This window comes from Bemisia tabaci, chromosome 2 (genome assembly GCF_918797505.1).
Source record: "Bemisia tabaci chromosome 2, PGI_BMITA_v3".
Lineage (NCBI taxonomy): Eukaryota > Metazoa > Arthropoda > Insecta > Hemiptera > Aleyrodidae > Bemisia > Bemisia tabaci.
This window is the reverse complement of record NC_092794.1, coordinates 58,726,323-58,751,082: the sequence shown is the minus strand read 5'-3', so window position 1 is coordinate 58,751,082 and position 24,760 is coordinate 58,726,323. Positions and strand designations below refer to the sequence as shown.

Sequence of the window (24,760 nt, the reverse complement as noted above, 5' to 3'; positions counted from 1 at the left end):
GCAACTATTTGTAGAATGGTTTTGAGGTCGAATGAAGAATCCTCCGGAGAATTTTCGAGAAATTGATTCAGACAGTTGGTAACACTAGTTGAGTAAAGAACGAGCCCTTTCTTTCTCTCAAAGGAAGCTCATGAATTTTATTATCCGTGATGGTAGCCAATTTCCTCTCATTACCTCTCTAATTTTCACTCGGCAGTCCTCTCACGACTCCGTTTCTGTGTTGGCTGAATTAAGTTTTCAAGTAACTTTGACTGTTTTCTCTTTGATCTCATTCTCGGTCGGACAAGCAATTTAAAGGAGACCTACCTCCAGCTCGATCGACTTTTATTTCAACCCTATCGTTGCTTTAATTACCTATTCTATATTTTTTTTATATTGCAGAGGAGAGAAGTGTCCCTTCCCTTAATTTAAAAAGTCAAAATGGTGCATTAAAAAAGTTGCATTTTTCAAAACTTTGAGCGGCAACTGTTTTGAAGTCGACACTTACGAAGACTTACAATTGGACGTATTTCTATCAAATGGAACTATGTGCATTAAGACATGAGCCCAGAGACCCATAAGCTTGTGTGCATAACAGGGCTCCCGGCTCACGTCATAATGCGCATAGTTCAGTTTGGCAGAAATACGTCCAATTTGTCCCCAGTTAGCTTTTTTCTTGTGCTTTTAGCAATCAATCACAATAAAAAGTTCACCATTGGATACTATCGATATTTCTGGAGGGTATTTCCCTCCTGAAAACTCTTGTGGGGATTAAGAGTCGTAATCTCCCAAAATGAAATTCCCTCTTAACATGATAAATAACACATTCCAAACCGGACCTACCGACTTGAAAATTAAAAAAGTTACGACTTCGGTCGAGCATTTTTTTCCACTTTGGTATTTTTAACTGCATTGACAAGAGTAATTTTTTTTTCAAGGATGTGGTCGAAGCACCTTCCAGGTGCTACAATAGGTAAAGTGTTGTCTCTCTTACTTTCGTATAAACCTTACCTGCGGAGACATTTGAAGCGGTGGGACTCGGTGCTGAAATCTGTAGACATTGTGCCAGCAAAGGCACTCAGCTATAAAATCACTATCGTTCCAGGCTGTCCTTAATTCATCCTTCTCACAGATGATGTTTGGTTTGTTCCCAATTATCTGCAATCAGATAAAAAGAAATCTACATTGCAATGATGGCTTAACACCTCTTTTTCTAGGAGCCCGGAGCCCTACACCCAACTGAGAAGTCACTCATTTTCCGCAGGTGATTTTGTATGAGGTACACCTTCGGGGTGCGGATATTGCCGGTTTCTTTTTTCCTGTGTCTAGCGCTAAGGAATTGCTTAATTGGCAATTTTGGCGAAAATGAATTGGACTACATTTTGGAATTTGGACCTATAGATTCTAGCCCGGTTTAAAAACAACGTATGTGCCATTAGTCTCCCTAAGCACATAAGTGTTTTTCCAGAAGAGCCAGAATTTATAGTTCAAAATTGCAAAATGCAGTCCAATTAGAGACTTTGCCGTATTCTACAGTATAAAATACGCAAGATGTTACTAGTTGTTTCTAATTCCGCATGGGAGCGCTGTAATGACGCTGAAACGTATGAAAAAATTGCAAATTTAATCTTAAAAGTACAAGCATGATGAAGTTATTACTTCTCATACACAGTAAGTTGGGAATGTTGCCGACGTGCGTCAAAATCCAGAAAACTGGACATCTCAATGCCGAGGGAAGAAGCTAATTGGAGCACTAATAATTTAGTTTCTAAAGTATGATGACAGAATTTGAAAAAGACTTTTCTTTGGTCGCGACGTTACAAGCATCTTCGCTCACGTCTTATTTTCATGAAAAAGAACAATTTTGGATTTTTTTTTTTCAAAGTAATTATCTGTATAACTGTTTTTTATTCAATCAAAAATATTCTTAGAAACTTTTATGGAGATTAGATAATATAACAAGTCAGTGTAATCGCTCGATTAACGCGGGCTGCGTCGACACAGATCATGAATTAAGAACTAAACCTTACTCATCATCAGCTGTTTTTTGTTCACTGTTGTTGACGCAACTCGGACGTTTTTTTTAATTTGAGAAATTTCGGTGTGTTTCCTTCTAAATTCATGATGTTAGATAATTTGTGAAGCAATCGTGGGAGTCAAGAAAAACTTCATGTTTATTGTTGTTGATACGACTCCGACGTTTTGTTTTATTTGAGTGATTTAATTCAATGTTTCTCCTTTTAAATTCACGTGATTTGCGAGATGATCATAAGGCGAAGTCATAAGAACAAAACAAATACAAAATTCTGGCTTCTCTTTATGAAAATATGTAAATGTAGAGGAGAAAATTAGTTGGGTTCATGTAATGTTTTATCATGTGTAATGACAAGAATTCCAACTTTTATTAAAGTTGAAAACCCCCGACACGGCAAGTTTGAGTAATCGCATCAAACACAGTGCGGCCGGCGCGAGGCTAGCGGCAGTGGCGGCTGGCGCGCACGGCTCGAAACGCACAGCGCCATACAAGACCGCAGGATACTTCATGCATTGCGCGTGTACCACGGTGCGCCGCGCCGGTGCGCGTTCAAATTGTTGAAAAAGGCGTATATTGTCTTGGTGTCGCACGGTGTACTATTTCCGATTAGTGGACACCGCGAGCTTGCAATCCTAGGATCACCGGATTGTAAAGATTTTGCGATCCTGTATTTTTTCCGGTGAAAATATAATTTACGAGTGGACATTTTTCAGGTTGAAATGCTGTTCAGTTCTATCGTCCGGAGAACGCTGAACTAACTTAACCTCCAAGATGGGAAGTGGAAATTTTTTAACACAAATGTGGCAAAATTTCCGGGAGATATTCTCGGCATCACATTCACACAAGAATAAGCTCTAGCAATCTAACGTAACTTCGGCAATTTTTGCAAAATGACCTAAGTACGCCTACGGCTAATCTCAAAAAATTATGGGGGGGCGGAGTGAGTCCACCGCGGCCGGCACTACGATGGGCTGGTCTGTTGCTGATTTCCTGGGCCGCTACGTGGAGCCAGTCCGCTTCTGGGAGCACAATTTTCCCTCAAGAAAATACGCTGTTTGGTGCAACACTAATTGCATCGGCGCGGCGTATGCAAAAACGTCCGATGTCCATTACAGTGTGTCAGAATTTGAGTGGACGATTTCGTTGTAACTTAAAGACACAAGATGGTTCGAGACGTTAGGAATGTAGAACAATTTTATAAATGATCTCCTAAGTATAATTAAACGTTCACAAAAGAGATCTATCTTATTCATTAGTGACGTGGGGCAAAAGAAACCACTACAGTTATGAAACCCTGTATTGGACAACGGACGTTTTCACATGAGCCGATTCAATTACGACCATTCAGGAAGACAACTGCAGAGGCGTTTCGGGTCTAATTGGAGTTGGATCCATCATTAGTGCAGCGCAGTCTCCTGAATTTTCTGCTACCAAACTCGGAGAGGCTGTCTCCTTGCTTCGTCCTGTAAAATCGTTAGTTTGCAGATACGCGGTATCGTTCCATATCCATCGAAGCGCTTTTGGATCGTCTAGCTTGTGCCGTGCTAAGGAAAAACACCGTATGAATCTTCGGGCGTTGCCAAATTTCCTTTGATAAAACACGAATTTTCTGGTAAAATTATGAATATTTTTCTTCGAATTTTTCAGATAATTTTTCTCGCAATTTCACCTGAAGTCCCTGAAAATTTCAAAGCAAAATATTCATAGCTTTCCTCAAAAATAAACATTCAATCGAAGGAAATTTGGCAACTCTCGAATGTTCATACGGCGTTCTTCCTTAGCACGCCAGACTAGCGCCTGTCACGTCCCTCCAATCTTGCACTTGTATTAAGCATGCACAATCTGCTTGACGTAATTTTTGGAGGATGGGTGGGGGGGGGGGGGGGGGAGAAAGCGCATTGGAAAGATCTCTGAGTCGGGTCGTTTCCTGATATTCGTTTGTTTTCCTCCGAGTGATTACCGCGTGCCCCGAACCCCCCCCCCCCCCCCCCCCCCCCGTTCCCCTGCCCCTTCGGTGCATTCAAAATATTCACCTCTGCACCGCACCGCGCCGAGTGCTCTTCCCGACTTCCAAATCCGACCCCATTTCCGCTTCCGCCCGCAACCCTTCCCCTTCGGCCCTCCGTCTCGTCTGGTTCTAATCTTGTTCCGCAAATGCTCGATTCTTCGCACGGGTGAAGTTAACGTTCGCCCGGAGCATTTTTATCGTCGTCGCTGGGTCCTCGAGCCCTTTCACTCGTGAAATTTCATTCGTGACGCGACCCACTCGATTTTAATACGGCAGAAGATCCCCGAACCCAAACAAGCGTGCTCGCCCGCGAGATTTCAACCGAGGCCGGTGTTCTCATCAGTGCTCATGAACGCAGCGATGTCCTGCGAGAACACCCACGCGAATATGTAATGAGAGCACTGGAAAAAAAAAACACATTGGATCTAGAGTCCAGACTCTTAAAAACATCGACAAGAAAAACTCTTGATTCAATCAGAATCTAGCTCAAATCAAGAACCAAGCCTCTTAATTGAAGCGGATTTCGTTTTGATTCAAGCAAAAATCCGATTGAATCAAGAGTATTTTTTCTTATCAATGTTTTCAAGAGTCTGGACTCTAGATCTAATGTGTTTTTTTTCCAGTGGGTGAATTCAAGAGTAGCCGAAGTTTTGAACCTTCTTTTATTTACACTCAAGAAATTTTTTGTAAAAAATTTTGGTTTTTAGAAATTTTTCCATGATTTAGGGATTTATAAGATAACGGCTGCGTCTCTAATTTTATTATTCGTCATTGCAAATGCAAGAGAAAGGGGAAGCTGGGTTCAATGGAGTACGAATTTAAACTGGTGGTTTCATTAGGTAAAATTAGGTTAAAACTATAAAAAATAATAATATAATTAATGAATTAAAATTAGGTAGTTAAATTAGGTAAAATTGAGGGGAATCGGGAACCGGAGAAAAGGTGGAGCGGAAGTGAAGTTGGAGGAAGTCGGAGAGGGAGGCGAAACAGTTTGTAACAGGATTAGCGTGACACGCTACCCTCATGATTTCATACTATACGTACAGTATGGTTTAGGAAAATGGGAGCCTCAAACTTCAATGAGAGGAAATTATGAATTCAGGGGTGATAATACTCGATTCCATTTATTCTGGAGTCTGGAAAATACCTCCCAGCATAGAGGAGGAGGCCCTCACTTCAAAATTTTGAATGCAAATATGAAGTTTCTCAATTTTTTAAATTTGTGTTTATCACCTTTAAATTTCTTTTTCCAGCATCTTCATAAAATAAACTACTGGCCTGCACCAATAAATGTGTATTCAACGTTTATCTCCTCAAAATTTTATTTTCCTCTTGTCTGTGTCTGAAAAGAATAAAAATTGAAAATTTTGTAAAATTAACACCAAAATTTCTTGTAAGTATCGAAATACACATCGAGCATCGATGGTGAAAGGTGAAACTTCCAAATCACGCACCTCGCTTGCGGTTCTTAACAATCTCTACTCTCATGGGATTTTTTTAAGGAGAATAAACTAACGTCGAACTTTCCATAGAATTTTCCTTGTTCGGAGTAAAAAAATCACGAACATTTTTAAGAGGTGACGCTGAATAGTTCTTCATGTACAAATAAAGTATGACAAGAAGTATTTATGCGTCGCAAACCGAGATACGTGCAGTGGCGTGGCGTAAATGATCGACTATCGATATTTCCCCATTTGAAGATATGGTAAAGAATCGATTATTAAGATGTTCGTTGCGAACACCCTGTTTATCGATGTTTTCCCATAGGGTTAAATGACAGCTCAATCGTTACATCGCAAAGCACCCTCCGCCACTCCCAAACCCCGTATAATACGGGGTTTGAGAGTTTCACCGTCAATATCCGTAACAGCGCACACCCGTTAAAGTCACCGAGGTTTAACATCCCCGAGAACGCGCCGGTGTGTTCGCAATGTAATGCATTTTAATTATTCGTGATGAAATTCCTTCTAAAACTACGGAAATCGCATGTCGGGAAAATGTTTAGTCGGCGAGCCGCGGGTTCTGATTTTAGGGTTGTGATCCTCGAGGTCAGATCTCCATCGGATGGCATCCGCATCGACATCGCGCGCCGCACGGAAGCCGCCTCCTCGCTCAGTGCTGCCATTTTAGGGTGAAACTCACCGCTATAACATTGTATTCTGCCGGAAAATCGGGGAATTTTCAGAGATAATTATACCGCACGCAACGCTGCTTCGGCAAAGCGTTGAAATTTTTTGATAAAAGTCACCAGCAAATGGAACATCTGAAAATATCCGCTTATTTTTTAAATTGACTAAAGGATTTCTCTGCAACCAGGGGCGGATTTACATCCTTGCCGCCCATGGGTCGCCTGTATTTTACCGCCCCTTCTCATTCGTTTTGAAACATCGATATAAACCATCAAGTGAACGTGCCGGAGGAAGAGAGGTGCATAAGAGGTGCGTAATTTACTCGTCTTGGGCACATTTTTTGTGACAGCCCTGTCAACACTAGCAAAAGTTCACAGAACTTTGCGTGAAAATTACGTTCCGCAAAAATATCTCTGTGTGGACAAAACCTTTCATTTTTAAGAAAAGAACGAAAACAATATGAAAGAATAAGCATGAATGTGGTTTAATGATTTTAATTTCCGTCACCGCGCCAACCGCACTGTGTTTGGCGCAATGCGTGAAGTATTCCTACAGTCTTGTAGGCGCTATGCGTATCACGCCGACCGCTGCTGACCGCACTGTTTTTGACGCAATGCGTGAAGTATCCATGCAGTCTTGTAGGCACTATGAGTTTCACGCCAACCGCTGCTGACCGCACTGCGTTTGACGCAATGCGTTAAGTATTCATGGAGTCTTGTAGGCGCTAATATGTGTTTCATGCTGACTGGCGCACCGCCGAGGGCTTCTACTTTCCATCTCGAGTCCTCGTCATCATTGCTTTCTGCGCCGCGCCGATCCAGGCCAAGGTTGGGTACTGGGTTGGGCAAACTGGGTACCAATTCCATAAATGGTAATTTTACCAAGAAAAAACTGGGATCAAATAGAACCCTGAATTCTTGGTCATTTTACCCTTTTCTTAGTAAATACACCGATATTTTTTTTTCAGTGTATACAAACCAGTGCTCCCATTTCCCGGAACTAATTCCGAATTCCGGAACTTCGAGATTTTCCTGAATTTTTCCCGGCACTTTCTCAGAACTTTTGAAAAAAATCCGAAAGGAGTCCCTGAACTTTCGACGATCATGGAGTGGGAGGAATTGGAACAAAAAAGTTCCGAATCCCGGAACTTTTGACGGACATAGAATAGGAGCACTGATACAAACACCCAAATCAAAAACGTGCAGTGTGTTCAAAATTAGAAAATATTCGACTTTCCATTACAGCATTTCACGAAATGCCTGATTACACTTCCGGCCTGCGGCATATCGATTAACTATTTATCACTGCGTCTCGTCCTTTCATACTGCCTGGAATTTTTAATAAACGCTGCCCCCGGCATCTGCCAAATTCCCGTCACTCTCGTGGCAGTGGCTCGCACTGCAGTCGGAATTGTCAAGGGCGAACAAATATTGTAAGAGCAGGAAAAAAGTTGCAAGAACAGCGCGTTTGAGCCGCTTATTATTCGACAAGGAACCGCGAATTTGATCACAATGCTCTGAATATTTTAAGCTTTTCCATTGAGAGACTCCGGCCAGTTGGCTCCGTTCCAGTGCAGCCCTTAGCCCTATGCAGCCTCGCTTTACCTCGGAGAGGAAATTGCTGCGCTAGAACCGCGCATCTGCCCGGAGTTTCCATTGCGCTTACGCTGTTCTGACTCGGCAGTTTCAGCTCAATCGCTTTAATGCAGCGATTACGATCCGGAGTTAAAATGCGAACGTTCCTGCTTCTCGTTGCGCTGCTCTCGCGAGGAATCGTCGAAATTTCAAAAGGGTTTCAATGATCATGAACATCGTCATTTTCCCTCTATCATATTCCGAAATTGTTCCGAGTTCAAAGTATCAAATCGTGTCATCTCCCCCCGCAAGTCGGACCCAATATCTGTAGAATCTCTACAGAGGCACACGGAGAAAAATCTATGGCTTATAAACCAATTGGTTCATATGGAACACCACTAATTGTAGTGAAGGCAACATATAATAATAGCATACCTTAGTTATGGTATATATACCATACTATGGTACGAGCTACCATAGTATGGTTCACAGACCGATAATAATTAGTTCATATTACACAGCTATTAATGGTGTTCCATACGAACCATTAATCGGTTTAAAAGCCATAGCTTTTTCTCGGTGAAGGTGATCCCAAGAAGCAGTGATAACGATAAATTGCGATTTGATCGAAGAATGTACCGCAATTTTACCAATGTTAATTCATTGATGTACTTTAAGATAAAAAAAAATGCGGAAAATTGCGATTTAATCACATAAATTTGCAAGAGAATCGCGATTCCATCGACGGCAATTTATCGCAATACAATCGAACAAGAAATATTGATTACATATGATCTAATCAAGAAACATCAATGTAATCAAAAATCTTGATTGGATGATATTGAGATAAAATTTCGATTTTATAGAGATAAACCTGCGACTAGATCGAGGATAATCGCTCGAATGTTAAAGATCTTCGCAATTTTATCGCCCAAAAATCGTAAAAAATCGTAACTCAATTTCAAAATACCTTTCTCGATTTTTCAGTTGAAAAATGTTTCTTGGGATAGGGTAAACATCAATCTCCGTTCATGTAAAAAAAATTTGATGACTTTTGAAAACTATTTTGTTAATTTGCCGCCCCTAAAATTCGCCACCTCTAAGCAAGTGCCCGACATCCGAACATGGACCAATTACCGGCCGAGAGCTGGTTAAAACAAAATCTGTCATCAGTTTATTTGTTAGCCCGTTGTCCATTCGATCGCTGACTGGAGAATTAGGGAGCAAGGGTGAGGAACAAGGAGGTGACTGTAATATAATCAGCACGCGATCCTTCCATTTGAGCAGCGCTAAACCTTGCTCATTTCATAAGCCCCCTCCCCCCCCTTAGTGACTCGTAAATCTTTCCTCAAAGAAGGTCTCGCCTCAAACCCCGCTTGAACCTAAATTCGCTTTAACTCATCGATTGAGCAGACTGCCGTAATAATTAAACGCCACCTTTGCACGGAATTGACGTGTTATTCTTGTAACAGAAGATATAGTTTCAGACAAGTAAAAATCCCTTCGTTTCTGTCACAATTTGCATACTCAACCTGATGGAGGCCCACCTTTGGTCGCCATGGATGGATAGCTAATACAGCCGATGTACAGAGGATTTCCATTAGCATCAATCGTTTTAAACATTACGGGATGAAAAACGTTTCATTATTCGTGCATCACTGCATTGAATTGCATACTCTTCTAACTTAAGGCGTTTCATTCTGCCTCGGCACGCATTTGCCTAAAAAACGAATCACGAATTTCAATGAATGGGCCATTCAAATACTCCGCAAATTATTTTTGGTCCCTCCCTCCTTTTGAAGCACCCAAAAGACAACCTTTCGATTATTTTTTGAAATACATGGGACTTGCACGGCCCTTCCCTTCCCGCCTCTATTTTTCATAACATAACTGAGAAACTTTCAAAGATAGCCAGTAAAGAAACTCTTTTTATGAGGAAATATTATTTTTTTAAACAAAGGGTGGATTACGTAAGGCTGGACTTGATCCTCCATGCAAAAAAGCGCATTGTCTCGCGTCCACCATGGTTGTCAAAATTCAGGTGACCTCCTCCCAAAAATTAGACGTTTCGGTGAACAGTTTTACTCGTCCAAGTAGCTTTGTAAGGTTCACCTGTGTGCGTAGCACAGCCACGTGCGTGGACGAGTGACATCGGAAACGTATTTTAAATTTACAGAGCAAGTCATCTGAATTTTGAAAACTGCTTCGGTCGAGGGGCGATGCCCTTTTTTAATGAGTAGCTTACGTAATTCTTGAAAACAGTGTTAACTGCAATACCTAAAGTGTGTTTGAAGAGACAAAATCTTGGACTTTGTTGTGAATTGGAGGAACCCCCTTTACGAATTTCCGAATTGATTTTTTTAAGGGTCCAAAAATATACTTCGATCTGAGACCCTTTATGGGCTGAATGGGTTTTGTGATTAAGGAAATGAAACATATTTTTTCTGGTCACAAAATAGCATTCCCTTGTGTTTTTACGATATGTTTGTCTTCCCTGAAAAGTTATGTCATGTCGGATGGACATGTGCCCTTTTTCTATTTACACATTCATTTATGGATGAGGCACTTGAACATAAAAGTTCACTCAGGAAAGGTTCCAAATTTCAATCCCATAAGCCATTCATCCCTGGAACGGATGAGTTCTTTCTCAAATCACATTGTCGATGGGCTTCGTTTGCATGCATGCGGTTATATGTATCTGAGCGTCATTATCGTTTATTGCATATTCGGCTAAATGAAGGCATTTTATACCATCGCGCGTCTACAAAACCGCATGTTTCGGAAGAAAATACACCACGTTTTTGTTGTTTTCTTATATCTTGTTTTGCATGATAAAATCATAAATAAAGGTTTAGTTTGAGTAAAATTAAGTCAGCTTCACCTCCGATTTCCCCTAAAAACTGTAATCACACGTTAGCACGCCGCGCCGCTGTAACAACTATGCAGTTCTGAAGCAAAATCCTGCAGACACTTAACGACAGAGAGAAAGATGAGTCAAAAAATTGTAAGGTCATGTGGTGGACAAAAAAAAGTATAAGACGGAATTTTCAAGGTAGAAATAAAAATAAGTTTCGACTAAAAAGATGCAGAGAGCTAAAAAGAGAGACAGTTAGCGAATAAAAAAGAAGGGGTGGGTGTGAGTGAAAGGGGGTGAAGGAGAGGAGGATAGAAAAACTGGAAACTTGGTTCCTTTATGTATGTATCATTGTTTGAATTGTTTGATGGTACTGCAATAATCTCATTCCTTTTTTCTGCCATCCCACATTCATCGCTCTCCACTCTCTGTACAGTTGTCCATCGCGCGACTATACAGAGTTTCTGTTATTAATGGTTTAAGTTTGGCCTTTCCCACAAATCATTTTTTCAACTCGGAGTTTCTTTTATTCCGAAGGAATGGGGAAAAGAGAGGAAAATAAAGCGAATTTCCAGTCGTTTTGCGAACCCGGTGTCCTTTCGCTCGTCTAAGTTGTGTCTTCGACGAACTTTGTTTCGCAAGTTCTCCTCACATCAGTTGTATGGGAGTTACACTCTTTCATTCGCCCGGAATTTTGGCTTGTTTATTACTCACTCGTCGAAGGGTGGAGGCCATAAACTGGCGAGATTTGTGGATATGTGCTTGCGAATGTAAAATATGAACTAAAAGAAAATTGGGGTCTCTGATCAGATCTTCGAAATATCAGCAACTACTTGACCCGCGCTTCGATCTCACCCCTCTGTATTCTGTATTCTCTGTATTCAATTTTGGACAGAACTCTCCGGCAAACACTTTTATATGCTAAAATGATTAGGGTGATTGGACGGACGCTATATATTATGTGTCAGAACGACGTGCGACATATCGCATCGATTGGTACCATTTTTTCAGCTACTCGTCATTTTTCTCGAATTTTGAGATCGCAATTGAATCGGCGAGAACGAAAACACACCAACTTGGTAACTCGAAAATGCTCAATTTTCATGAAAGACATTCAATTTTCAGGAAGGTCCTTGAAGTTACGCGTCTGTTCCAACTTGGACCTATAAAGTGTCCTCAAGCACATGTCTTTCGGCCCCAAAAATTTTTTTATTTAACTTTTTACAAACTTCTTCACCTACTGTGAATTAATGTGTGTGTCTTGATTATTTTCATTTTTCGAGTTGGTGTGTTTTCGTTCTCGCTGATTCAATTCCGTTGTCAGGAGACTAAAAAATTCACTTACCAATTTTGACAAACAAATTCAACGTAATATAGGCGTGGTTTTTTTAGAGGGAAAATATCGCATTCGAGTTCAGTTTCGATATCAGTATCGAATGCGATATGTTTCCTCTAAAAGAAACACGCTTTTATTAAGTTGAATTTGTTTGTCAAAATTGGGAACTGAATTTCTTAATCTCCTGACAACAAATTTGCTATCTCAAAATTCGAAAAAAATGACAAAGTAGCTGTGAAAATAGAAGCAATCGATGCGTTATATCACACGTAGTTTTGACACAGAATATAGCGTCCATTGAATCACCTTAAAATTAAATTCCCTGAAATTTCAAAACCGTTCTGAAAAGTGACGAAAACGAGTAAGATAGCCCTGGTAAAAATTAACGATAAGAGCTGCGTTTCAAAATACCATAGGAATTCTTATAGCCGACTAAAGAAGGCTACAGAAAATCATATAGCTGGCTGTCGAATGCGGAGAAAATCATACGGCCGGGCTATACGAAGCGATAAAAAATTATGCAGCCGGGCTATAGTTCCTATCGCCGGGCTTTACGCTTCATCGTCGGGCTTTACACTTGATCGCCTGGCTGTTGCTTTTTCGCCATTGATTATAAAAGGCTATAAGAAATTGTGTAGAAATTCGTGTGCTTTGGAAATCATTAAGTTTGATACGGAACCACCTTAATATTTACAAAACACACATTATATTTTCCCTTAATACATATTTTTTTTCATGAATTAAAATGAGACTAATCCATACAGGATGTGCAAACATTTCAAAATCATGAGTTGAATAACGCTGACGCCGCCAGATTAAATATTAGAACCTAACACAAAGCGGAGCGGCGACCCACTGGCGCCTACAAACCTAACAAGGATACTTCACGCATTGCGCAACGCGTGAAGTATCCCTGTTAGGTTTGTAGGCGCCAATGCGTGTTTTGCGCTGGCTGCCCGCCTGCCACGGCACTTGAAGCAACTATTTCACACCAGAGGTATTGCACAGTATCATACGAAACTGAAGGCGCTCTAATATATTAGTAATCAAAGGTACGGAGCTTTCCTCGCAAAATAAATCAAGATACTACGGCCCAAAAAGAGAGCAGTATTCCAAAAACTCACTAAGTCCTAGCATCCGTAATTAGTAACGCTTAGCATACACTTTATCGCCTGACTGTTGCTTAATCGCCATCGGCTATAAAAGGCTATAAGAAATTGTGTAGCCGGCTATAGACGCTATTGGAAATCTTACAGCCGGCTGTAGGTCTATGGTATTTTGGAACACAGATTTTACTGCCAATTTTTACCAAGGAGATGTGCAAAAGTCTCTCCGTAGCTCTTTAGGATTTCCAAAAAGGGCAGTGGTAAGGAATTTCATAGGGTTAGAATGCAGTTTACCCGTGTAAAATTTCGAGAACAAATCGTAATAATAATTTCAAAAATGGTCTTTTAAGGGGAGGAGAAGCTGATCAAAATCCAACCAATCAAAAACCGACAGTCACGTTGACGTAGCAAGGCAAAGCCTGAGACTGTACGAGTTCCGTTAATCACCAAACGCCGTTTACCCCGCCTAGCTATGTCATCAAAGCCCGCCAAAAATTCCGTTTCAAACTGGTTTCATTTTTGGCATTTTTAAGACGGGGTTTCTTCGTCATTTTAGGGTTTAAAAAATCCGAAAAAATTCTTAAAAGCTCACTTCACTCAGCACGGAGAAAAAACTTCGTGCGTGGGACCGTGGGACCCGAAGTTGAAGTTAAATGGATCTCTGAAGTTTTTGAATGGCGCATCTAAAAACTTGAGGTCCAGTTTCCGAAGTTAGGATCAAATATATGAAACACCCGAACTTTGAGGTTTGGCCATAACTTCGGAAGCTGGATCTTAAGCTTTCGGATGCGCGATCCGATTTTAATTAAAAAGGAAAAACAAAAAGAAGGGAAGAAATTTAAAAAACAATGTATTCCTTGGATGCTTGCATTAAAGTCCTTGGTTGAGAGATCATCCGTTCGAAAATTTGTCATCCTGAGGTACTGTATCATCAGTCGACTCGAGGTTAAGGTAATGATGGGCTTTTTAAACGAACTGAGGTTTAACGATCCAATCTCACGAAAACTACGGTCCTTTCAGAATCATCAGAAGTAAATTGGTTTCAAGTGTTAACTGACAAGTTTACTGTGTGGCGTTTCACCCATTCGCATTCACGTTAACCGCGGGTCTCTCAAACAATTTTGCCATTCGATAGACTGGAAACGATTCCCTGTTTCGGACATAATTCAGCTGAATGTAGCAGGTGATTTGCAACAATATACCTAGCTGTACTAATTTAGTCCGCATATTATTTGTCTCCTTTGAAATGAATATTTTGCAACTTTCAAATATTAATTTGGTACTGTATGGGTGCTGTTTTAATCATCCAACTACCATGTAATTTAAATATGAAAGGGACAAATGGAATTATGCGGTCGAAATAATTTTCGACCCCCCCTCCCTCCCGTGTGATGGTTTTATTCCGACTCGGTTTTTTTCAAACTTTGTCGGCAATAAAAAAATTTCTTTCAAAAACCCATTTAAAGGGTCTTTTCGCTCGATTTCTCCTCATTTATGGAAAGCAATCAATGACTAATACCATCTATTTTAACTTCATACCAGAATTATTTGTTCCAATTAAATGATATCTTCAGATAGGTATAAACAATCATTTTTCATGAAAATTATTCTTGAAGATCAACTTTATTTTCAAGTAGATCCGAGTAAGAAAGCTCAACAGCTTTTTGTTTAATTGACAATTTGTTATTAAACCTTCTACCTTAAAGTTGAGTAAATAAATTAAGTTAACCACCCTCTCACTTCAACAAAATGCCTGTTAATCTAGGGGCAAAATATTAAGTCAATTTGTATGTGTTGAAGGTTAAATCTCGCCGGAAAGAAAATCCTGTAACCATGCTGCGTGTGTTCGTGTTTTTGCTCCTGACTGTGATGTCATCCTTCATCATGCCTTACAATGCCCTGGAAGCAAGCCCCCCGTGCCTACCACTTAATCAGCCATGCAACATCCCCCAAGGTTCAGGCGATCCACCTTGTTGTGCGGGGTTACACTGCGCGGTAACTTCAGGAAGTTTTACAACTTGTTCGCCCTGAGAAAAAAAAAAATGTTCACAGGGACTGAGTTTCGGTACATACTGACGCCAAACTTTTTTTTCGGTTCAGGCAATCGAATTTTCCGGTCATAGGAACCGAATTTTGGTTCCTTGAACCTAGATTCGGTTTTTGTAACCGAAAACTTCGGTTACCCGATAACCGAAAAACTGGTGTTCAAGATGAATCGAACTTATGCTGTCCGAATAGAGTACCCACTGCACAGCTAAACTTGTTCCGTTTTATTAGAAACTGAAACACCAAACGAATCGCCAAAACAGCAGATGAAGTAAATGAATTTTTATCATTTTGAAATTTGCTGTACCTACAAAATTAAATTAGAAATTAGTGAACAATTTTTGTCAATTTTTTTTTATTCTCAACTTACTAAATTATAATTAACAATTATTTAAAAATGTCAAATTATGGATCAGTCGATTTTCCTGGAGATTTCTATGTACTCAGATGGTATCCCGGAAGCAATCGCAAGTTTCTTGCGATTTTTAAATAAAATCGATGACCTCTTAATCCTATTAATGCACACCAAGGTCATATTAATCGATGAATATACTATTTAAAAGGAGGTTGACAAGGCCAAGACAGAGAGGGATCAGGATTCAAAACCAGAGCTCGGCAAATAAAAAATTAACGGTAATAAATGACAGTGTATAGCGCAAATAAACTTGAATAGCCCCCCCCCCCCCCCCAAAAAAAAAAGGAAATATTCTTAAGGAGGTTCACATTCTTAAGTTTTGATTTTCAAGATGATTGAAAAATTTAAATTATTCATTATGAATGCCGTCTTAAAGATGAGAAAGGATAAGTCATCTTCTCTCGAACAAAAGGCTGTTAAGAACAGTCAAAAATAAGATATGAGATATCAGTAGCGCCAAATCAGCTAAACGAATTGATGCAAAGTCAAAAGCGAAACTAGGAACTTTTCAGGGGGCCAGAAAGGTACTTCATAAAGGAGATATGGGTGTGTTATGGGGCACAGAAAACATTCAACCAAGGGGGGTCTGCTTATGTCTAGGGGACTCTCCTGGCGCCAAAGGAGAGTTCGAGGAATTTTCTTAGTTTTACAGGGTAGGTACCGGAAAGTTTTGAAAAATTGAGTCATCTCGTAAGCAATTCTGAGCTTTTCTCACAGAAAAATTGATCAAATTCCCATTTTCAAGATGAAAAATACGTCTTGTACCCTCTATGCAAAATTCTTCACATTTCTTGGGAGGGGCCAAGAAAATTTCTGAGAGCAACAGCCCTCTCGATCCCTTTCCCAATGACCAATGACCAATCGACCAAAGTAGAATTTGCTTACTAAAATGAGAAAAGTGTTAATTGATTATTTCAACAAACAATCTACATTGCTAACTGAATATCTTCTAAATGCTAACGCTGCAACTGACTTATTTCTTTTGTAACCAGGTAAGCCAATGCTCGGTTATAGTTTCAAACATTTAGTTTTATATAATTTTATAAAAAATGTGTTGCTAATTTAGCAAATGAATGTTTATTGGTAAATGATTAAAAACTAACCAACTGACCTTATACTTTTTTTTTTAAAAAAAAATTGAAAAATGTATGGGAATTCAAAATCTGATAAGTGTCATCAGTCGTTGCAATAAACAGGCAACTATTTCTCATTAAACGGGAATTCAGAAGGTCTGCAAAGAGTGTCAATTCTTGTTATGAAAATAAGACTGAAATTTAGAGAAAATAGCCTCATAAAAAGTAAAAAAGGTGGAGGTATTTAGGTCCCCTCACGGAGTCTTTTTTTTAATACCATTCGCTTTTTGCAGGCTTTGCAGAAAACCGCTGAGTTCTGGCCCAATTCCTCCCTCTTGTTTTTCGAATACTTCATGAGGTGAACTAACACGATTACCACAACGCGACACGTCGCAAATGGATAGCATTAAGCGAGAAAGAACCGCAGTTAAAATTGAGGGGTTTGTTGTCCAGTGCTCGGGAGAGCTTCCCTTGAGAGTAACTATTAAGTCGAAGACTGGTCGAGATGCAATGGAGCAGTTACTAAGCTCTTCCGAGCTTCAAGACACTTCAGTCCAGTTTACAGAATGAAAGTTTTCATCCAATTGAGTTTGGTTGAAGTTAATTCGGCGGAGTTGAATGGGATTTTACTTGCGACCTTTCACCTTACTGCACAGGAAGTCGAGAAAGACTTGAATGTGACTTCATATTCAGCTTCTCGCGCAATTTTCGGTTTTGTGTATGTGGCACAGTTTAATAACATTTGATTTTATGTCGCACCAATTGTTTGTGGTGGAAAATTTCATCGTCCGGATTCGCTCCGCAAAATCTTACTCCACAAAGGAAAATTCATATCGATGGTGAAACTGCAAAGATGCGCATATCGGTTAGCGGCGTTGCAGACTTCCTGTCATACTTGATTTTTTACATTGAAAACCACTCAACGTCATTTATTGAAAACTTTGAAGACTTTTCCTCTCTATGTCAAGAATATTCTGTGAAAATGTCAAGTCATTATGTCGGTTCGATGCCCCTTAAAAATTAAATAAGAGCGGAGATCTCACAGCACCGAGATACATATATCTGCAGTTTCACCCTCGATATAGACTTAGAGTGGATACAAGAGAGATGAATGAGCAAGAATCAATAGAACCTCGCACCATCCACCTCTTCACTTTTAATTTTCATCATTACTCTGGCTGCACATGGCTGGAATGTACCTACGAGAAAACAGTCATTTACGATTGTCTCATTTCAACTTTTGGTTTGCATTTATGATTTTTCATCAGAATATAGAAGCGAGCTTGGGAGTACCCTATTTTTGCAATGAGTAATTGGATGGTTAAAATTGAAAAATGCACTTGAATATTCAGACATCAAATCGTACTAATTTTGCGCCACAGGCAGTAAGCTTACCGGCATATTGCAATTATTTATTTGGGTTTGAATGAAAAATGTAAACATATGTGGAAGAAAAGAGGGGGAGGAGAGGGGTGCATAAGACGCGTTTACTCGTGTTATGGGCACATTTTTTGCGAAAGCCCTGTCAACACTACTAGCAAAAGTTCACGGAACTTTGCGCAGAAGTTAAGTTTCGTAAACCTATCTTTGTGTAAACAAGGCCTTCCATTTGTAAGAGATGAACGTAAAAATTATGCAAGAACAAACATAAATGTGGTTTAATAATTTTAACTTCCGCCGCTGCGCCGCGCCGCGCCGCGCTGACCGCACTGTGTTTGGCGCAATGCGTGAAGTATTCCTAAGTTTTGTAGGCGCTATGCGCTTCACGCCGACGCGACCGCCGCTGACCGCACTGTGTTTGGCGCAATGCGTGAAGTATTCAGGCAGTCTTGAAGGTGCTAATATGTGTTACATGCCGACCGCCGCACAGTGGATTGAGTCAATTAGAGAGGACGGACATGAAACTTTTGACAAAAACTGCATATGTTCATGTTTATTTCGTCACATTTTAAAGTTCAAGGGGTGATACTGGAAGAAAATTTCACGAGAAAACCAATGAAACCACTTGCAGAGCATCAGATTTTTATATGAACGGAGTTATAAGCGTTTAAAGTTTCCAAAGTCCGACCTCTCTCATTAATCCGTGCGCCACGCTGAGGGCTTCTCTTTGAGGGATCTGAAGTCTTCATCATCATTATTCTCTGCGCCGCGCCGCTCCATGCCAAATTGCGTTTTTGGTTTCTCTCTTAACTCGACTAATTAAAGGTGCTGTATCTTGTGTCACCGAAAGACGCTTTTCTCGTTTGTAATTTTTTTTATTCTGAATCCGATTTTTATATACCTACGTTTAAAAAAATGCAAAATTTGCCACCACGGGCCGCGGCGCATGTGGCCACCCCCTTAATCCGGCCCTGCAGGTAAAATTAACGACAAAGCTAAACTAAAGGAACCACTTGTGTCCCTAGTAGCATGCCGTCAATTCTACCCAACATGGGCACGACAAAACAGCGATAAGACACAGCCAAATAATCACGCTACCCCATTCTTCTTATGTCATCTATGTTCACCCGATAAACCCAAAATTTCAAAAATCGCACTGAAAAACAAAATTACGGGCTGTAGAAGAGACGTACCGTCCGTTCCGGACTCGGAGGCTGAGACTTCCGGGTGCCAGAGCTGTAGCGTCGATTGCTCCCGGTGCTACGCCCGAAAATGTCGCCCTCTGAGGCGGACGGTATGTCTTCATAGCCCGTAAGTACGGCTTCCACGGCCGGAGTTCTTTTTTCAGTGCGGTCCGCTGAAGCTAGGCCTTGTCTCCGCGGGCCGTTTCACGGGATTTGTCCCAGGGAAAAATCCCACTTGCGAAGTTGGGAAAAATATTGAGTTAATCAATATTTTTCCCGGTACCAAATATGGTCCTTTACCCCTAGGACTCACGGGGAGAGGAAGAAGAAGTGAAAACGAATTGTGCGATATTTTTTTCATTACTCCATTGTTAATGTTTTTTTTAGTTAAAATAATGTGTCTAATTGTCAATTGAGTGCAATTATTATTTTAATCCCGGTTAAATAATCGACTTTAACTAATTTATCTTCCCGCGCAAGCTAGTCGCAGGACCGTATGAGCCCCGTCCCGTGGAGACGGTAACTGGGAAAAATCCCAGAAGTTTCATTCCTGCGATTCGAACTTGGGACAAATCCTATGAAAACGTCCCGTGGAGACTAGAGTACCTGTATAGCGAGAGTATGGACAGATCGCTTCATGGAGGGCTTAGGGCCCAAAAGTGCAGCCACCCTTCTAACCAACTTCTAACGCACAAAATTTCACTGCCAGTCTGTGGATTCCAATTCTAATGCAGATGGCTAAGAAGGTACATACATGAGCGTTCTTCCACAAAAATGAGTAAATTTATGCAAAAACTAAGTCAAATACGTGCTTTATAAACGACGGTTCTTAACAATAGTATTAGTAAATCGTTCTGGGTAATTGAAATTCATAGGTTGGCTGCATTTCTGGGCCCTAACTTTATTCGCGGAGGCATCGGTGAAGGCCTGATGGATTTTCGGAGTTTCACATCTGTCTATACTCTCGCTATACAGGTACTCTAGTGGAGACAAGGCCCTAGGAGGCAGGAGGACTCACCTTGCGCAAGACTTGAGGCATCTTGTCGATGGGCCACTTCTTGAGGGTGTACTTGGAGAGACCGGAGAAGGGCTCGATGATCTTGGTGGACTCCTTGAGGGCGCGAAGGGCGTCCACGCGTCGCTGGAGGTAGCGCCCGGCGGTGGCACGCTCCCGACGGATGCTCGGCTGCAGGTTCTGGGCGTGCTGCTCCGGGTTGTAGATCAGGTCCGCCGGGAGCTCCGCGAAGTTGAGCAGACGCTGACTGGCAGTCACGCGGGACCCGCAGTCAGCGCTGCTCCCCACCCCGCCGATATTCATCCCTGCTCACGGCACGCTTTTCATCAACTCCCGATAATCATTGCAAATGTCTACCCTCAAAGGCAGAGAGTATAGAAAGTCTCTGCTCAATGGTTCCTATGGGAGCTTCATCTTCTCAACTTTGAAGTTTGTCACCATACTAGAAAATCAAAAAAGGCGGTTACCCTGCAAGCCGATTATTGACAATGATAGACAAAGCTATAGACAAATCGTCACCTTCCAGGCAAAGTATCACAAGCGCCATGCGAAGTTTAAAAATTTCCGCCGCCATTTTATTTTTCACAGAGAAATTGTTCAACGAAGCTGTCCGAAAATTTCACTGAATTTTCTTTGTCCTGCCGATAAAATTTAGTGAAATTTCCGAACAGATTCAACCAACAATTTCTCAGTAAAGAAATAAAATGGCGGCGGAAATTTTTAAACGTCGCATGGCGCTTGTGATACTTTGCCTGGAAGGTGACGAAATATGCAAAAGGAATAGGGGGGTACCTATTGGTGGAAGCGGATGGTTGCAATGGACGAAGGAGGTACGTAATGGACTGACTAAAGGCAACGCACGAGAGACCCAATAGTTGGACCGCGTTTAGCAGAGAGGAACCAAGCCACATCAGCTATTGTCAAATTCAACTGATTTAATTTTTTATGAGAGAGCGTTTGTGCGGATGCCTTTGACAATTTTAAGGAATTTGCTTTGTATTATGGAGAAAGTTCACTAAATTTGCACGAAAATCAGTACAACCGTTTTTATGTGGAAAATTAAATTGCCCAATTAAATTTGGCAATAGCTGACGTGGCTTGGTTCCTTTCTGTTCAACGCGGTCCAGGTAGTCCGTCATTTTCTTCCATAGTCTATATTAACCACCCATTTCAACCAATAGGATCGCTCCATACTCCCTATGACTTCTTTGTCTACAGCTTTGTCTATCAAGTTCAATAATCATAATTCTGATAAATTCGATCCGTGCGATATCATGCTGATGTAGGATTGAGGTTTGGGCCAAGACGAGAAACGTAGTTGAGTCACAATGTCTTTATTGGAGAAGACTGAAGACTGACTGCACGCTGTCTTGGTGACAGCGCGGTTGTATACATAAGTAGGTTACATAAACATGCTGAGTGCAGTACACTGAATCCGTCTAATATCATGTTAATATAAATCAGCATGATGACATGCTGGCAGGGAAACCCGGTATGATATCATAGAGTATTATGGAGTCGCATGGTACAGGAGCACCAATGAAGTTACTTTTTGAGGCTGTTTTGTCCAGTGCTGCTTAAGACTAACGTGCGGAGACAGACGATGCCGTATACGCGGGGTCCCATTGGCCTCGCTCAGAAAATTTAAGGTACCTACACCATTTTTTTTCATAAAAACTTGGAGTTTCGTACATATTTTATGACCAAAGTCAACACGATATGCCAAAATTCGCGAAAATAATCATCCATTTGAAGTAATAAATCTCGAAAATCACTAGCATGCTGTTTGGCTTATACACTTGGTTCACACTTTCGGCGAACGAAATGCTAGGATTGGCTTAGTGGCGTTCGAGTACGTTGCGACTCTGTTGCACTCTATGTATGATATCAATGTGATGATAGCACACCGTTAAAAATGTCTGAGTTTGTAGTTACTTTGTGCTTATTTGAGTAAAATTTTCCAGTTAGGTCAACCAAAAGGACTTAGTTGATCGACCAGAGTCTTGTTACGTCGACCGAAACCGTAAGTTACACCGAGTCATCTGCGGATGAAGAAAGAGTCCCGTTGAACTAATTTACTCTTGTTCCTTTTGATGACACTCAGGGGTTGAGACTCGCTAGAAGCTTGCAAACTGGAGTACCATCAATGTGATCCAGGTTTATTCCTGGCGGTCGCTCCTGATTTTTAACGTGGTTGCAAATGTTCGACTTGGAGATTTGGTCGATGTAATGAAAAAAAAACTAACCTTAAAAATATTAATTTCAGTTTCCTTTGTGCTCTACATCTCGCATTGACACAGAATGTCAGTTACTTTTTTTTACTCTGCCCGATATTACGTAGGAGAATCGGCCAATTCACTTTATGATATCATGCTAATTGACTTTACCAGGGATATACTTGAGCTGTTTCACTCCCGTTTTGAAGAATAACGTCGTATGATTATTCAAATGTCGCCAAATTCTCTCAATCTAATTTTTTATGAAACGTATAAACAATCATCTTGTAGGACTACCTTTCATATTTAAAGTCACGAGCAGACAAGTAGTCTAACATGATGATGTTAGTAGGATGACGGATGACAGGCTGATAGAAAGATGCTTTATTGGGTTCTCCCTGGGATGGGGGGAGACAAGGGAGGTGCCTTAGGTTCTTCTTGGTGACGGTGAGATTCCCAAACCACGTATCGCGGGTGCGATACTGCGAACTCGCTACCACTGTTCCATTCTTTAAACAAATCAACAACATTCTCTTTAACTTTCACTGAAAATGCCACACAAAGAGGAGGAAAATTTCACAAACAGAATGTCTCAAGGAACGAAGTTGAGTAGTTCTCTACTGAAAATATGAAGCGTGACAAAGTTTCTGCGACTTCGCAAGCCGGAAAACGCAGTTCAGGAACTTTACCGCCGTTATTTTTATCAATATTTTCCTTTTTTTCTAATTTTATTATTTTTTTCTGAAAGTCACTGTACTAGCAAAGCCTCCAAGTCAAGGAGAAAATATCTTGGATAGTCAGGCGCTGATAGATTCGGTAAAGTCCCTTCTTATTAAGACCTCTCGTTAAGATTCCAAGAATTTTGAGGCTTTCATATAGAATAATTTTGCGACATTGCACAGTGAGAAAAAAGAAACAAAATTTTGTGTTGATGTGGGATGTAGAGCACAAACGTTATATTGCTTCCCTTTGGCAAATTTTTTTTTTCTTAAATTGACCAAATTTCTAGGTAAAAAAGACGCTAAATCCGTATGAAGTAGACCTTGGATGGCTAGTTTTACACCTATAGTTTTTGGTTAAAAATTTAATGCGACGCCCAATCGCACGGTGTAAAGGTACGGCCCAATCGCACGGTAAAAAGAAAAACGCGCATACATTTGTGAGTCTAACAAAAGCGCACCGAATCACATTTTAGAAAAATAAGTTGGAGGTAGCTTTGAACTCCCAGCTCCCCGTAAATTATCTCCCATTAAAAATTCATAAAAAAATATATTTTGAACATGGAAATAGACGTTGAACTTTGTCCCTAACATTGCGTCTTAAATGAAGGAAGAAATTTCCGAACCTATTTTTCCTCGGTAAACGTGATTCGACTTACAATTAGTTCGCCTCTGTTAAATTCTGTCCATTAGATCATCAGGACACTTTCTCAAAGAGATGCCTCGGAGTAACCTTAAGATTTTGGGGGATTTGACGAAATGTTTTGGTTGCTTTAACAAAATATTTGGTTGATTTACCAACTCGCACTGTTAAAAAGTCTCTAGGATTTAGACCTAGGGCTCTTAAATAATTTGACTGAAAAAATACTATTGATTCAATCAAATTATTTCTTGAGCTAAGAGCCAAGACTCTTGTTTCGCAGCGGATTTCCTTTTGATTCAAACAAAAATCCGATTGAATCAAGAATATTTTTTCTTGTCAAATTTTTCAAGAGTCTAGACTTTGGATCCAAGAGGATTTCTCCCTATGCATTTTGGTCAATCTGACTGAATGAAAAGTAACCCCAGTAACTGAGAGCACCGACTCTTTTAACTGTGTACCTTCTAGGATTGAAAATTTTTCACAAAATTTCGCAGGTATCACTTTTTTGATCTATCGCGCACAAAAAAATTTCTCGATATAAGCCTCTTTAAACGATATTTCTTTTAAATCTCGGCTGACTCTGCAAGGCTGTCACGGACGGAAAATTTCGCGGTGCGCGAGAGTGATTTCAAGCGGAAAATGCAAAGGCTCTTAAGTCTCATTTCACGAACCGGGCACAACGCCGGGTCCGACACTACTGGCTCCCGCGAAAAGGGTAGCACCGCGCGTCTTCATTCCCTCCGCCCCCAGGGCGAGGGGCATCCCCCCGGAAGCGCTGGGAGGGGGAGGGGGTACCAAACTTGGCCCACCCGCGCCCCTTCGCCTGCAGTCCTCCGCTCCACCACACTGCCACACATCAGAGTTTCGCTAGTGCCCTATCGATCGCTATCCCTATTTACTTTCATGTATCCCATAACAATTTACAGACAGCTCTATCCGAAATTTTTATCCGGGGGATCGGGGACTCTCTCCTGCGTGGAGCCTCGATGTCTGTCCGCTCGTAAAATTTGCAGCGGATTCTGGATTTATGTCTCGCGTTATGGACCGT

General features: G+C 40.8%; 1 protein-coding gene and 1 long non-coding RNA gene across 4 annotated transcripts in view; one reads left to right on the top strand and one right to left on the bottom strand.

Moving 5' to 3' along the window:
- LOC109030170 (venom allergen 5.02) overlaps positions 1-24,423 on the bottom strand; it is a 34,290-nt gene extending 9,867 nt beyond the window's left edge. The window contains exons 1-3 of one of the 3 annotated variants that reach the window (XM_019041000.2): positions 24,155-24,423; positions 20,138-20,576; positions 991-1,137 (exon numbers count right to left, since the gene is read on the bottom strand). In XM_019041000.2, the coding sequence (XP_018896545.2) occupies positions 991-1,137; positions 20,138-20,437 (447 nt within the window). In that variant the 5' untranslated portion in view covers positions 20,438-20,576; positions 24,155-24,423. Of the gene's footprint in view, positions 1-990; positions 1,138-20,137; positions 20,603-24,154 lie in introns of all 3 variants that reach the window. The other 2 variants (XM_072295956.1, XM_072295955.1) reach the window with 2 other exon arrangements.
- LOC109030172 (uncharacterized) lies at positions 13,937-16,592 on the top strand. The gene is made up of 2 exons (XR_002008694.2): positions 13,937-14,204; positions 14,822-16,592. It is a non-coding gene; the product is annotated as an uncharacterized lncRNA (long non-coding RNA).
- Positions 24,424-24,760: the final 337 nt, after the last annotated feature.